Raw genomic sequence first — 15435 nt, 5'->3', positions numbered from 1 at the left:
GGCATCTCTTTCTTTAGGATAGGGAAGTTTTTTTCTATAATTTTGTTGAAGATATTTACAGGCCCTTTAAGTTGGGAATCTTCACTCTCTTCTATACCTATTATCCTTAGGTTTGGTCTTCTCATTGTGTCCTGGATTTCCTGGATGTTTTGGGTTAGGACCTTTTTGCATTTTGCATTTTCTTTGACTATGGTATCTTCTGCACTTGAGATTCTCTTCTATCTCTTATATTCTGTTGGTGATGCTTGACATCTATGACTCTTGATCTCTTTCCTAGGTTTTTGATCTCCAGGGTTGTCTCCCTTTGTTATTTCTTTATTATTTCTATTTCCATTTTTAGATCCTGGAAGGTTTTGTTCAACTCCTTCACCTGTTTGGTTGTGTTTTCCTGTAATTCTTTAAGGGATTTTTGTGTTTCCTCTTTAAGGGCCTCTAGCTGTTTACCTGTGTTCTCCTGCATTTCTTTAAGGGGGTTATTTATGTCCTTCTTAAAATCCTTTATCATCATGATGAGATGAGATTTTAAATCAGAGTCTTAAGTTTCTGGTGTGTTGGGGTATCCAAGGGATCGCTGTGATTGGAGAACTGGTTTCTGATGATTCCAAATAGCCTTGTTTTCTATTGGTTATGTTCTTGCCCTTGCCTCTCGCCATCTGGTTATCTGTGGTATTAGCTGGTCTTGCTGTCTCTGACTGTGGCTTGTCCCTCCTGTAAGCCTAAGTGTCAGCACTCCTGGGAGACCAGTTCTCTCTGGGAGGAATTTGGGTATGGAGAGCTGTGGCACAGGGTCAGCTCCGGGTACAGAAGGATCCTGTCCCTGGCTGTTCCTTGGTTCCTGTGTACTAACTGCTCTGGGCGGGTCTCTCTTGGGCCAGGAATTTGAGTAGAAGTGGTGGTCTTACCTGTGCTCACAGGTGTGTTGGCACTCCTGGGAGACAAGGTCTCTCCTGACGGTATTTGGGTATAGAGCGCTGTGGCACAGGATCAGCTCTGGGCACAGATGGAAACTGGCTTGGCAGTCTTTCTATGGCCTGCTACTATGCCTTTTATTCTTCTTCTCCTGGACTTCACACAGGAGTTCAGATAGCTGCCCAGAAGCAAAGTCTTGAATAGTGGGTATATTAACTGACACTTACCGTTCCCTTTTCTCTTTTTAAATATTTATTTATTTCATGTGTATGGTTCTTCTGTATGTGTCTCTGCGCCTGAAGCCCTTGGATCCCTGGGACCAGAGTTAGATATTGTTGAGGCAACATGGCTGCTGGGAATCGAATTATGGTTCTCTGGAAGAACATTCAATACTCTCAACCACTGAGCCATCTCTCCAGCCCCTGTTGTACTTTTCTTTGTAAGCTTCAGTTATACAAAGTTCTTTCATGCCCCAGCCTAGCTCAAGTTTGGGCTGCAGAGCTAGGTCTATAGCCAAATTCTAGTAAAGCAGCCCTTTGCCTTGCTCCACGTGGGGGCTCTGCCTCACAGTTTTCATTGTATATCCCCTTTTAATGCAATTTGGAAAATTCAATTACAGATAAATAAAAATGTCTAACCTAACAATTATACGCAAATATCACACTATTTCCTAGGGCAAATGGAACATAAGGTTGTTTTTTTGTTTTGTTTTACTGTTGTTTTGTTTTGAGATGTCTAATGTGGTCCAGGCTAGCATTGAACTCTTGATCCTCCTGTTTCCATAGCTCAAGTGCTGGGATTACAGATAAGAACCATCACACCTAACTGTAAGTTAAAAACACAATTCACTGACACAATGTTCTCTATCTCTCATTAGCAGTAACAAAAGCCTAAGATATTTTAGAGAAATGGGTTACAATGTTTTAAAAGAGATGCTATATTTAAAAGCAGATAGTTAAGTATTACTATATATGCACACAATCAATATTGAGGGTGCACCACACAGCAGCTGGACAAAGAGAGAGGCTGATGTACAGAAGAAAGTAGGGCACACTAACAGAATGTTGGCATACCCTTATTAGCATTTAAAAGCTCCATAATAAAGAAATCAATTAAGAATGTATATGGACTTTTAAAAGTAAAACACATCAACACAGAGGTCATCTGTTACAGATGGACAAAAAAAGGAAAAGCTCACAAATGCTTAGACTCAAGGAGAGGTTACCTGGCTTCCTGATCAGATGCTCACCATTTCTACCCCACAAATAGGAGATAGAAAATAGGTAAACAAAGCTTAGTAAAAAGCAAAATGTATTTATACTCACCAAACGCTTGGAGTCTTCACTCTGCTTGTAAAAGAACAGAAGCTGCCTTACCAGGAGGGTAAGGTTGGGACCATCAGCAAGGCAGAAGGTACCCCCAGGCTGAGCCGAGTCAGTGCACTGGTCAAATGCGCTTCTTTGGATGAAGTACTGGAAGTACAGAAGTCATGTGTCAGCATAGCTCTACTCTATAGTTCTCAGGATAGAACTATGCACTGAGTGTTTTATAGGCATGATGGCCAACAATTAGTTAAAGATGAAAAACAAGCTAGTAAGAGGCAGGCGGATTTCTGAGTTCGAGGCCAGCCTGGTCTACAAAGTGAATTCCAGGACAGCCAGGGCTACACAGAGAAACCCTGTCTCAGAAAAACCAAAAAATAAAAAATAAATAAAAAAATAAAAATAAAAAAATACAATTATTTATTAAGAAAATACTATTAACACTAAATTTTATTTTTAAAAAAGGCATGCAAAAATTCATACAAGACAAATACCATTTATACAAAATAATACAATATTTAAAATAAGTTCTTATGTGGCCTTCTAATTCCATTTTTTTCCCCTTGAAATAAATCTTGGTTTATTTTTCTTTCCTTTTCCTCCTTCTCCTTGTTTGTTTGTTTTGTTGTTTGAGAGAAGATAGCCTTTAGCTTTCCTGGAACTCACTATATATACCAGGCTAGCCTTGAACTCACAAAGATCTGCCCATCTCTGTGTCTGCCTCCCCAATGCTAGGACTAGAGGAGTGTACCACCATAACCAATTCATTTTTCTTAATTTTGTTTACTTTCTACATGTGTGGGGGTATTTTTGTATTATGCCATGTTAATGTGAAGGCTGGAGGAGCTGGTTGTCTCCTTCTAACATGTGAGTCATGGAGACTGAACTCAGGTTGTCAAGGTTAGCCACCAACCAAGTGCTACCTGATGAGCCATCTCTCCTGCCCACTCCTCAGTTTTAAGAACAAACTTACTTGTTGTTTTCTGTCTCTATAGCCTCGGATAAAAGATTGGATTATTACTGCATTTTTCAATCTTCGCCTTTCTTCCTGAATAATGGGGGGAGGAAAGAAGCAGCAATTGGTTAGAATCAGTAAAAAATGACATTTAGTTAAGGTTTTTTTTTGTAATTAGCTATATGATCCATAAACTATAAAATTCATTCTTTTAAGTGCACCACTCTCTGAACATATATTTTAATGATTCATTTTTATTATTATTTTTGTTTGTTTGTACATAGGGCCTCTCTTTGTAGTCCTGGTGGTCCTTGAACTCACAAAGATTCTTGTGTCTTGGGGCTGAAGAGATGGCTCAACAGTTAAGAGCCCTGACTGCTCTTCCAGAGGTGCTGAGTTCAATTCCCAGCAACTACATGGTGGCTCACAATCATCCATAATGAGATCTGATGCTTCTGGTGAGTCTGAGGACAGCTACAGTGTACTCATCACATATATAAAATGAATAAAATCTTAAAAAAAAAAAAAAGTTCTCCTATCTTTTTGCCTCCCAAGTGCTGCGATTAAAGGCATGAGCCACTATGCCCAACATTTTTATTTTTTAATATTATATGTCTGTGCCTGTGTGAGTATGTGCATTTCAGTCAGTACAGGTATTCTCAGAGGCCAGAAGCACAGGATCCCTTGAGGCTGTGGTTACAAGTGGTTGTAAGTTGCCCAACATGGGTACTGGGAATTCTTGAACACTGAGCCATTTCTCAATCCCACCATCATTGAATATATTTCTAATGCACTAAGAATTATGTAGCTATTATCAACCATCTTTGTTTGTTTTGCTTTGTTTTTTGAAACAGGGTTTCTCCATGTAGCCCTGGCTATTCCAAAACTCAGTAGACAAGGCTAGCCTTGAACTTAGAAATCTGCCTGCCAATGCCTCCTGAGAGCTGGGATTAAAGGTGTGCACCACTAACATCTGGCACTGTATTTTATTTCAGGGCATTTCATTATTCCCTTACCTATTTTAGCCATTACCCCTCATTCCTTGCCCAGACCTCCAAGCCATTATTCATATGTTTCTCAATAGATTTTCCTAGCCTGTGCATCTCATACAATGGAATTACTCAATCTATAGTCTTCTCTCTGATATTTTTTATTTGGCATGGTGTTTTCAATATTTATACACTCTGTAACATGTGCCAGCACATCATTCCTTTTTATAGCCAAATAACATTTCATTATATACACTTCTCATATTCTGTTTATCTGTTGTTCATCAGTTGGTAGGCAATTGCTCTGTTTCCACAGTGGGTTATTATGAACAGTCCTGCTATAAACACTAAGTCTGCCTGTTTTGAAAGATAACATAGGCTTGCATATCTTGAGCACAAACCTAGGAGTGAAATTAACATTTCTATGACAATGTTTTCTAAGACAGCTATCACCATTTTACAATCCCATCACAAATATAAGAAAAAACACAGAGAAAAGAACATAGGGAGCGGAGTGTCAGACACTACAGAACTTCCTTAGCCAGTGGGAAACAACAACAAGTAAATAAATACCTTTCCTGGTATCAACTGAGAGTGACTTATCCTATGAAACTGGTTGGTGATCTGTCCTAATTGGACGTAAGAAATGTTGCTGTGAGGACAGACCTCACAGATAAATATCCTAGCCAAAAACGTCAAGAGTGATGAGACTGGAAATTTGTTTCTGCTACTAGGAATGTTCTTCCTTCAGCCTGCACAGCAGCAACCTCTAGGCCTTCAGTATCATACCCACACTGCCATTTTCTCAGTGCCCATCAATCTCAGCTTCAGTGAGTAGCCATGACTTATGACTCTACAGTCTTAACAACCCTCAATAACATCTTAGTCCTTGGTGTTACATGACTACCACAGAATTATCTGTCTTGTTTACCATCAGTATCTCCAGCAAACACTACAGTACCTAACCATCCACAAGTTTTCAGACATCTACTAAATGCAGGAATGAGTTGTTGAAATAACAAGACCCAGGGCAGTGGTGGAAGCAGGCAGATCTAGGAATTCTAGGACAGTCAGGGCTACAAAGACCCATGCCAAGACTACAAAGAGAGACCCTGTTTCATAAATAAATAAATAAATAAATAAATAATAAGTAAAATACAAGACCTAAAACTCTTATCTAGAAGAGCAAGAAAATGGAGTTTGAAACCAGCCTAGGCTATACAGCTAGGCTGGCAGGAAGGACTTAAAAACAGGAATTAAAAAACAAAGAAACAAAACAAAAACAAGAAAAAGAATGTCATTAGATCTTCCTATCTTTTTCATCAATAGCTAAGGCAAATGTCTTAAAGTTCAGTTTTCTCCTTATATGGAGAAATATGAGCAATATACATTAAGCCTTTCTAGACCTTCTAGAAACCTTGTAAGCAAAAAAAAAAAAAAAAAAGAACCAAAATCCTACATTTCTCCACCCAGAATCCAAAGCTGTTGCAAAAGATAAACATACATAGCATATGTACATGTACATGTAAAGCAAAGCTTTACAATAACTACAGAGAGTATGCCTATATAGAGTAATAGAGAGTAATCAAACCATTACCTCTCTCTTGCGTCTTTCTTCCTGAGTGCGATGTAAAAGAGAAGCCTTTTCTTCCTAAATTCAAAGATAGACAATATTAGGATAATTTTAAGCCTGAAAACATCATCAAAGATTACAGAATGTGCTGGTCCAAAAAGGATTCCCAAAAATCTACTTTAAAGTTAACACTCCCCATTTTTGCTGGCATATGGAGAATCACATATGCAAACAAGCACTGTAAAGTCAGCATATATGATGACATACAAACACATTATATAGAACTAAGCTTCTTCATCAATATATAAAGCTAAAAGAAACTATAGTTCCATAGTTTATAGAAAACTTCAAATAAAAGCCTTTATCTACCACACGTCCAAAGGCCATACAATTTGCTTTAAACTCACTAAAGGATTCCCCAATTTTACTAAAAGTTGTTTTGAAATTGGCATTTTAAACTCTTTAGACAAAGAAAAGCTAGAAAAATAGTATAGCTATCAAAAGCTGTTCTCTTTCAAACTGAGCTCCCTAATCTGAATATGCCTTTTCCACTTTTCTATACAACCAGACTCTCAACAGACTCTCACAAGTTCAGCATTAAAGCCACAAGCTTTTGACTAGTGGACTTTATCTGCTCTCAAACCACACTCAACATCCCTCACAGCACTTGGTTTCCCCCTACCAACACTCATCCGTTACGATTCCTGTCTTGAATGTATGTATTAATCATGTCTATATTTAGTTTCCAACATTCTCTCATGCTTCAAGTGACATTATACAATGACAGTCATTATATTTCAATTCATAAAACCAGGTCTATTACCATGACTCCAAACTTATAAAAATAACTAATAAAGGGGGGGGGGGAATACAGCCTTCACTACAACTACTCAATAGACACACAGCAGGCCATCAATTCCAGTTTAGAACAACCCAGAAGACACAATGTGACTATTCTGGTAGTCTTACCAAGACAAAGTACATGCATTTATTTGAAAAGGCCTTATATCTCTATGGTGAAATATGTACACTTGTAATAAACACATCAAATAAAATACATTACTTTTAAAATTACATTTTAAACCAGACAATGGCCCATAATCTGAGCTACTCAAGAGGGTAAATTCAAAGCAAGCCTGGGTAATTAACTTAGTGAGAATTCATCTTAATAAATAAATAAATAAATAAATAGTTTGGTGGGGCCAGCTGGAGATATATATCTTACTGCCATTAAAACATGTATTAAGCCCCCAGTTCAAATTCCAGTAATAACAAAATAAACTTAATTATTAACATTGTTTCTTTAGAGATTTTCTAATTTAGTGAAATTCTTTTTTTTCTTTTCTTCTTCTTTTTTTCTTTTATTAGATATTTTCTTTATTTACATTTCAAATGCTATCCCGAAAGTCCCCTATACCCTCCCCCCGCCCTGCTCCCCTACCCACCCACTCCCACTTCTTGGCCCTAGTGTTCCCCTGTACTGGGGCATATAAAGTTTGTAAGACCAAGGGGCCTCTCTTCCCAATGATGGCCAACTAGGCCATCCTCTGCTACATATGCAGCTAGAGACACAAGCTCTGGGGATACTGGTTAGTTCATATTGTTGTTCCACCTATAGGGTTGCAAACTCCTTCAGCTCCATGGGTACTTTCTCTAGCTCCTCCATGGGGGGCCCTGTGTTCCATCCTATGACTGTGAGCATCCACTTCTATATTTGCCAGGCACTGGCATCAACAAATGGTGCTGGCACAACTGGCGGTTATCATGTAGAAGAATGTGAATTGATCCATTCTTATCTCCCTGTACAAAGCTCAAGTCTAAGTGGATCAAAGACCTCCACATATAACCAGAGACACTGAAATTTATAGAGGAGAAAGTGGGGAAAAGCCTTGAAGATATGGGCACAGGGGAAAAATTCCTAAACAGAACAGCAATGGCTTGTTCTGTAAGATCAAGAATTAACAAATGGGACCTCATAAAATTACAAAGCTTCTAAAAGGAAAAAGACACTGTCAATAAGACAAAAAGGCTACCAACAGATTGGGAAAGGATTTTTACCAATCCTAAATCTGATAGGGGACTAATACCCAATATATACAAAGAGCTCAAGAAGCTGGACTCCAGAAATTCAAATAACCCCATTAAAAATGGGGTACAGAGCTAAACAAAGAATTCTCAACTGAGGAATACCGAAGGGCTGAGAAGCACCTGAAAAAATGTTCAACATCCTTACTCATCAGGGAAATGCAAATTTTGTTTTTTTGAGACAGGATTTCCTTCTATGTAGGCCTGGCTGGCCTAAACTCATAGAGATCCACCTGCTTTTGCCCCCTGAGTGCTGGGATAAAAAAATAAACACTACCACACCCGGTAAATCATTTTTAATTAATTAAATATCAATAAGGGTTGTATGAGTTGTCATTCTATAGGAGTTGTCCAGCTTGGTTTTTTTTTTTGTTGTTGTCTGTGTGGTTGGTTGCTTTTTGTTTTTGTTTTGAGACAGACCAAGATCACATTGAATTCGCAGCAATCTACCTGCCTCTGTAGATTAAAGGTCTCCCAGTAGGACCTGGAGCTCCCTGATTTGGCTAGACTGGCCGGCCACCAAGTTCCAGGGATCAGTCAATCTTCACCTCACTATACTGGGATTGCAAGCTCATTCATTGCCATCATGACTGAGGATCAAACTCAGGCCCTCATTTTTATATGGGAAGCACTTTTTCAATTGAGCTGTCACACCCCATGCCAGCTCCCAAACTGTAACACCACACTTGGGAGATAGAAGGATTAGAAATAAAACTAAATCAAAACCAGACAAACCCCTACAGTCCTGAAACCTGGCATCCTCCTGAACAAAGAAGGGCTCTGGCAGCTTCCAGTGTGAAGAGAAGCAGGTGCCTGCCTTCACAAGCCTGGAGCGGCCATCTGCTTTAACCAAAGTGGACACTCCATGCACTGACACTGTTATATGTTCCTGCATAGAGATCAGGAATGCTGCCTATAGAAGGAAGCAGATCTATTTTGGATAGTTTCCAGCACTAGAGCTCAAAAGACCACATACCCTTTTGTTTAAGCCAACATATTACCTTTGCCTTTCCTGTCACACAATGCTTTAGTCATTGTCAATAGACAGCAAAGGATTTCCTCTAGTTTAGGGATTTAGAAATGGCTTCACAGCCTTGGTTGTTATTCAGTAAAGGAGCTATCAGTCCAGCCTATAACAGGATGTTCCTTCCAAGAGAACAGATCAACTGTCTGCCCTGGAGAACAGTGGCTCCACAATCTGGTTCTCAATCCATCTATCTGTATACACAACTGTGTCATCAGGGAGGAAAAAAAATCTTGTTCGATATCTTGCTTTGTCACAAAGCATCACTTGCAATCCTAACTGTGGCAGCAGGCTACCCAATTAGTAATTTTGCAGCCATAACTTTACAGATCAACAGGATCCAAGATATCTTGGATCACAAAACTGTGACGGTGGTTTTCCCTGGAATTGGGGTACATAATAGGACAAGTTCATTCTCTCAGCCACTGCATTAAAAAAAAAAAAACTCACAAAGCTCAATCTACTTGTTTTCTTGTGTTTTTCCTTTGTAGCTATCAAGTTTATAATAAAGACTAAAAGATGTTTCCAAAGAGTCAGAAATGTGATAGAGATTCACCAACTACCCTACTCATTATCAATACCTTGTTTATATAACCATTTTCACCTTCAGATTTTAAAAAGGACTATTTCCTTTAGTATCTAACTGGTATCAGGTTCAGTAGTTAACAGGAATAAAAAGCACAGACATGACTTTAATTTCCAATTTCATACTAGTAAAAGTGCAGTTTTACCATGAGGCTGAAAATGAACCAGCCTACAAGGCAGACAGGAATTTGGATTAGAATCTGCAAAGTAACATGAGTTTTGCAGCTCCATCCTGTAGCTGCATCACTGAACCACACTTACTGAGTTTTTTGTTAAAATCTCAAAATAAATAAATTTAATTAAATCTCAATGTCAAGGATGACATTCTCTAAAACAGCTGCAAAGCTTAGCTTAGACGTGTAAATTTGATCACAAAATTCAAATTTTTTACAAAGCAAACCATCATAGCCAAGATTCAAGACAAATCACAAAGTGGGAACAAATATTTGAAACAGCACAAAAATGACCTGTTATAGCATTCAGTAATAATATGAAAAGCAACAACCAAAGAGAAAAATCAGCCAAAGTATATGTACCTCATAGAAAATATATCTTCTAATCACAAGAAGTTCAATTCCAGTTAAGAAAAAAAGTGAAAAATTATAAATAAGGATTTATTTCTATATGTGGAAGAAATATCAAATATGAGTCTTTTCTAATACTATAAGACTTGTGCATAGGACATGGAATTAAGATCTTTTTGTCTCCTCTACCTTGTAAGACTTGGAAATATTTGAACCTTCCCCATCCAGTAAAACCCTGTTTACTCAAAGGCCCAGTGCTCCATTCTAGGAATTTGATTCCTTCCCTACTTCCTCCATTTCCTATGCACCAATTCTTTTTTTTGTTTTGTTTTTCGAGACAGGGTTTCTCTGTGTAGCCCTGGCTGTCCTGGCACTCACTTTGTAGACCAGGCTGGCCTCGAACTCAGAAATCCGCCTGCCTCTGCCTCCCGAGTGCTGGGATTAAAGGCGTGCGCCACCACACCCGGCTGCACCAATTCTTTCAGATTATTCAGACAATTGAATAAGATTGTGAGGTAGACTCTGGCCAACTGGGAAAAGAAAGTTGCCACTTTCCTTAGTATAAAAACCAAATCCACGTCCCGTCTTGGTGTGTATTTGCTCTTACAGAGCACATCCTCTTTGTCCAAGTAACGTGTTTACTTCATCCAGACACTTCAGTAAGAATGAGGGTCTCTTTCTTTGTGATCCTGAATTTATTTCTAACACGTATTTGGGATATATATAATGTTAACTAATGCAATGTAGGGCACATAGAAGAACAAGCTCTTTCGTACACTGACATAACTTCCTTTCATTTTCAGGAATTTAATCTATAGATGGTAATGATAGTCACAAGAATATTCCTTTAAGTGTTATTTGAATTAGATAGAGGGAAAATACTGCCCGGTATGGTAGTGCACATCTCTAAAGTCACCATTTGGAAAGCAGTTGATAGGAGGGTGGCTAAAACAATCTGGATATAGAGACAATCAAGTTTCAGATTAGCCAGGACTTCTCAGTGAGACCTGTCTCAAAAAACAAACAAAAGAGCCTAAACCACTCAATCTTGAAAGCAACTTTAACAGCCATTTAAACTATCAGCAGTGAGAGAGAACACAGTACTGAAGCCAGTCCCAGAGTCACTCAACAATGCAGTGGGATCTGCCTGCCTTACCCTTCTCCCAGCTGGATTACTAAGGGAAAAAGACAGGCACTGGGATTAAGGAGCATTAGACTGTTTGAAACAAGGAGAGGAATGTAGACACCTACATGATACACACAGAGGACAGCCGTGGGAGGCTGTGGAAAGTCCAGAAGCCATGTCTAAAAACGAGAAATAAAATCTGGGAGGAAGGAAAGGACAGAGTGAAAAGAAAAGTGGACAATTTTGTTTCTTTTATTTTCCACTGTTTGAATTATTGCCCGTGAAAACTAGTTATTTTCTTGCTTTTAAATCTTTTATTGTACTTACTTATTTATTTATTTTGAGTCAAGGGTTCTCTATGTAACCCTGAACACAAGGCTGACCTCAACTCCTCCGCCTTCCTCTGCCTCCCAAGAGCTGGGATTAGAAGTGCATGCCGCCACCACCATCTGGTAATTATTTATTATTTTAAATTCAGAGATACTCTTGCCTCTATCTCTCAAGTACTGTCATGCACTATCATACTTTCACTACTCTCTTGAATTTATTAGCTTTATTTCCAACAGAACCACTTCCAAGATGTTGTCCTCTTTATTCCACATGAATACCACAACATGCACAACCTCACACTTTGAAGACCATTAACAAACACTAGAAATGTGTACAGGATATATTTGTGAGAATGCATGCAAGTGTGCTCTCCTGTGCATGCACATATGGGGGGCCAGGTCAATTCTGGGTATCTACATTTTATTTTTCTGAGACGGGCTCTCACTGAACACAGAGCTCCCTACTTTGATGGTTGGGCTAAGTCAACTAGTCCTGTGGATTCACCTGTCCTTTCTCTTAGCATTACTAGGGTTAGTGTGGTAGTTTGAATATGCTTGGCCCAGGGAGTAGCACTATTTGGAGGTATGGACTTGTTGGAGGAAGTGTATCACTGTGGGCCTGGGCTTTAAGACCCTCCTCCTAACCAATTGGGTGCCAGTTTTCTCCTAGAAGTCCTTCAGATGAAGATGTAGAACGTTCAGCTCCTCCAGCACCATGCCTGCCTGGTCACTGCCATGATCCTGCCTTGATGATAATGGATTCCTCTAAACCTGTAAGCCAGCCCCATTTAAATGTCCTTACAAAAGTTGCCTTGGTCATGGTGTCTGTTCAGAGCAGTAAAACCCTAAGACAGTTAGTTACAGGAATGCTGTAAGGAATAAAATAACTTAAATACCTTTTTGTGTGACTTGGTAGTGGTCTCTAGCCATACTCTTGAGATACAGCTTTGCTAGCATGTGTATTGATACCCATCAGCAAGAGGACTTGAGATTTTGTGAGCAATCCGGGCCTCAGTGACCATTGAACTTCTGGCTCTGTGGCTGGGCCCACACAGGCCTGTCCAACAGAGCTAATTGTTGGTTTATACTTACAAAGACCTCCTGGGACCTCCACCAGTGCCACCTTCCCAGCTCTCTACAACTAAAGTACTTTATGGAGGAAGCTGGATAAGCTTACAAGTTTCTGAAGCATCCTCACCAGAGAAGATTCTCCAGGAGGACCCTGTAGCAGCATCTCTGCCTGTGTAACTTTTATATTAGCATGATTATATTACATTATATTAGCATGATTAAGGAGTGTTTGTGTGAATAAATGCAACATATTCAATTCAGAAAACAAATCTTGTGTTGACACCCCAACTAGTGAGCACTTTACAGTTCCATGTTCTCTGCACATACACCCACTACCATACCCAATTTTTACATGTATTCTAGGGATCCAAACTAATGTTTTCACACTTGTGCAGTAGGCACTTCACTGACCCCTACTTGAGCTATCTTCTTAGCCTTGGGAATATGTTTAAAACAAGGAAGGTTCATGATAGTATCAATAATCCTCATTATCAACAATTATAGTTTCAGGGACTAGAGAAAAGGCTCAGTGGTTAAGAGCACTGGCTACTCTTCAAGGGGGATCTGGTTCAGTTCTCAGCACCCACCCAGTTATCTCACAATAATACATCTCCAGTTTCAGTGGATCTGACATTCTCTTCTTAGCACCAGACATACACATGGTAAGTAGACATACACAGGCAAAATATCCAGTCACACAAAATAAAATGTAAATATTATGACTTCATGTCATGGCAATTCATGTCTTTAGGTCCAGAACTTGTGAGACAGAGGTGGGCCTGATATGTATGGAGTTCCAGATCAGTCGGGATATATGATGAGACTTTTCTCAAAAACAAACAAACAAACAAATGGTACACAACTAAGCCACAGTTCCCAGGGTACTTTTGATAGTTTCATCCTTTATAGTAAACAGTTCCAGAACACACAGGTGACATAGGCACCAAGCTATTTATCAGAACACTAGAGCTTACTATCATGACTAAACAAATTAACTTAGGACTAGAGAGATGGCTCAGCAGTTAGGAGCACCAGTTGGCCTTCCAGTAGACCTGGGTTTAATTTCCAGTACCTACAGCACCCACATGGCAGCTAACACCGTTTGTAACTCCAGACACCCTCACAGGCACATGAAACACCAATGCACATAAAATTAAAAGAAAAAATTTAAAGAATAATATAATTAAGATTAAAGCTACATCATAAGGAAACCATATTCAAACAAATTCAGAGCCAAATCCCCCTTTCTTTACTGTACTACAGGTACAGAAGTACTTGAAGCAAGAAGGCTGAACAGCACTGCCCCACATTTGATTGAGAACAGATCAGAGCTCAAGCATCATGGCTTAGTTCAATTACCCTTGATTCTTTCCTCTACAGAACACTGCTTCACAGAAGAGTCAACAGGAGAGAACATCCTGCAGAAGGGACAATTGAGGGTAACAGGTATCTAATGCAATATACAAGGAAACAGAAACCAGCACCTTCCAAAGGAAATCCCCTGAGGCTCCCCCAATGCCAGGAGATCCAATGCTCTCTTCTGGCTCTGCAGGTTCCTAGCATGCATGTGATGCATAAACATACGTGCAGGCAAAAGATACATATAATAAATTAAAAATACAAAAATAGTCCTTACAAAATAGGATAGTAGGGCTGCAAAGATGACTCAGCAAGTAAGAGCACTTGTTCTCTGAGAGGGCCCAGGTTTGGTTTTCAGCACCTTATTGTTTCATAGGCATCCATAACTCCAACACCATAGGCTCTGAAGCCCCTTTCTAACCTCCACAGGCACAAAGCACACACACAGTGCATGCATACATGCAGGAAAACACATTTTTCTAACCTCCACAGGCACAAAGCACACACACAGTACATGCATACATGCAGGAAAACACATTTTTTTTAAATCTTAAGGAAAAATAGTGGACAAACAGGATTATGTAAAAACTAAGCAAGGGGGCTGGAATATACAGCAAAGCAGCTGAAACAAAAGAGACTGCCTCAAACTAAAGTAGGTATCTTCTGATTTCCACACATTCACTGTGGTATACACACACACAACACACACAGAGACACCATGCACACTGTTGTATAACTTTTCCTGGAGAAGCTGAACAAATGTCTATTCACTGAAGACTGGTACCAACAAGAGACCAACACAATAAAACAAAACAAAAAAACCCAATTCTACCAACATCTAACTTGATGAACCAAATAGTTTACTAGATTGCTTATAGAAATATGGACAGCTCAAAGACAGATGCATCACCAAAAACCTCATCCATCATGGACCTTCACAAAAGTGGCATCTCTGGAGCTCTCTGCAGGACATGTAGGCCACTCAACAAATTGGAAAGTCTCTTTAATTTTTATATAACCTTGAGGAGCAAGGGATTGTGATGATTTGTATATGCTTGGCCCAGGGACTGGCACTATCAGTGGGTGTGGACTTGTTGGAGTAGGTGTGTCACTGTAGGTGTGAACTTTAAGACACCTCATGCTAGCTGCCTGGAAGTCAGTATTCTGTTAGCAGCCTTCAGATGAAGATATAGAACTCTCAGCTCTGCCTACACCAAGTCTGCCTGGATGCCGCCTTGATGATAATAGACTTAACCTCTGAACATATAAGCCAGCCCCAATTAAATGTTGTCCTTTACAAGACTTGTATTTTGTATTGGTCATGGTGTCTGTTCACAGCAGTAAAACCCTAACTAAGGACCTTGGGCTGGAAAAATGGCTTGGTGGTTAAGAGCACTGACTGTTCTTCCAAAGGTTCTGAGTTCAATTCCCAGCAACCACATGGTGGCTCACACCCATCTGTAATGGGATCTGACGCCCTCTTCTGGTGTGTCTGAAGACAGCTATAGTGTACTCATACATAAAATAAATAAACTTCCTGAGGGTTGTGAGTTGCTTATTTCTCTTGCCTTACTGACCCTTTCT

At 39.5% G+C, this 15435-nt stretch overlaps 1 protein-coding gene across 1 annotated transcript in view; it reads right to left on the bottom strand.

Moving 5' to 3' along the window:
• Window positions 1-15435, bottom strand: part of Ube3c (ubiquitin protein ligase E3C) — a 109793-nt gene that overhangs the window by 85069 nt on the left and 9289 nt on the right. Inside the window, exons 2-4 of the mRNA XM_021162266.2 lie at window positions 5773-5826; window positions 3205-3279; window positions 2235-2381 (exon numbers count right to left, since the gene is read on the bottom strand). Of these exons, the coding sequence (XP_021017925.1) occupies window positions 2235-2381; window positions 3205-3279; window positions 5773-5826 (276 nt within the window). The remainder of the gene's footprint in view (window positions 1-2234; window positions 2382-3204; window positions 3280-5772; window positions 5827-15435) is intronic.

The sequence above is a fragment of the Mus caroli genome, chromosome 5 (genome assembly GCF_900094665.2).
Source record: "Mus caroli chromosome 5, CAROLI_EIJ_v1.1, whole genome shotgun sequence".
Taxonomy (NCBI): domain Eukaryota; kingdom Metazoa; phylum Chordata; class Mammalia; order Rodentia; family Muridae; genus Mus; species Mus caroli.
This window is presented reverse-complemented; position numbering and strand designations above follow the sequence as displayed.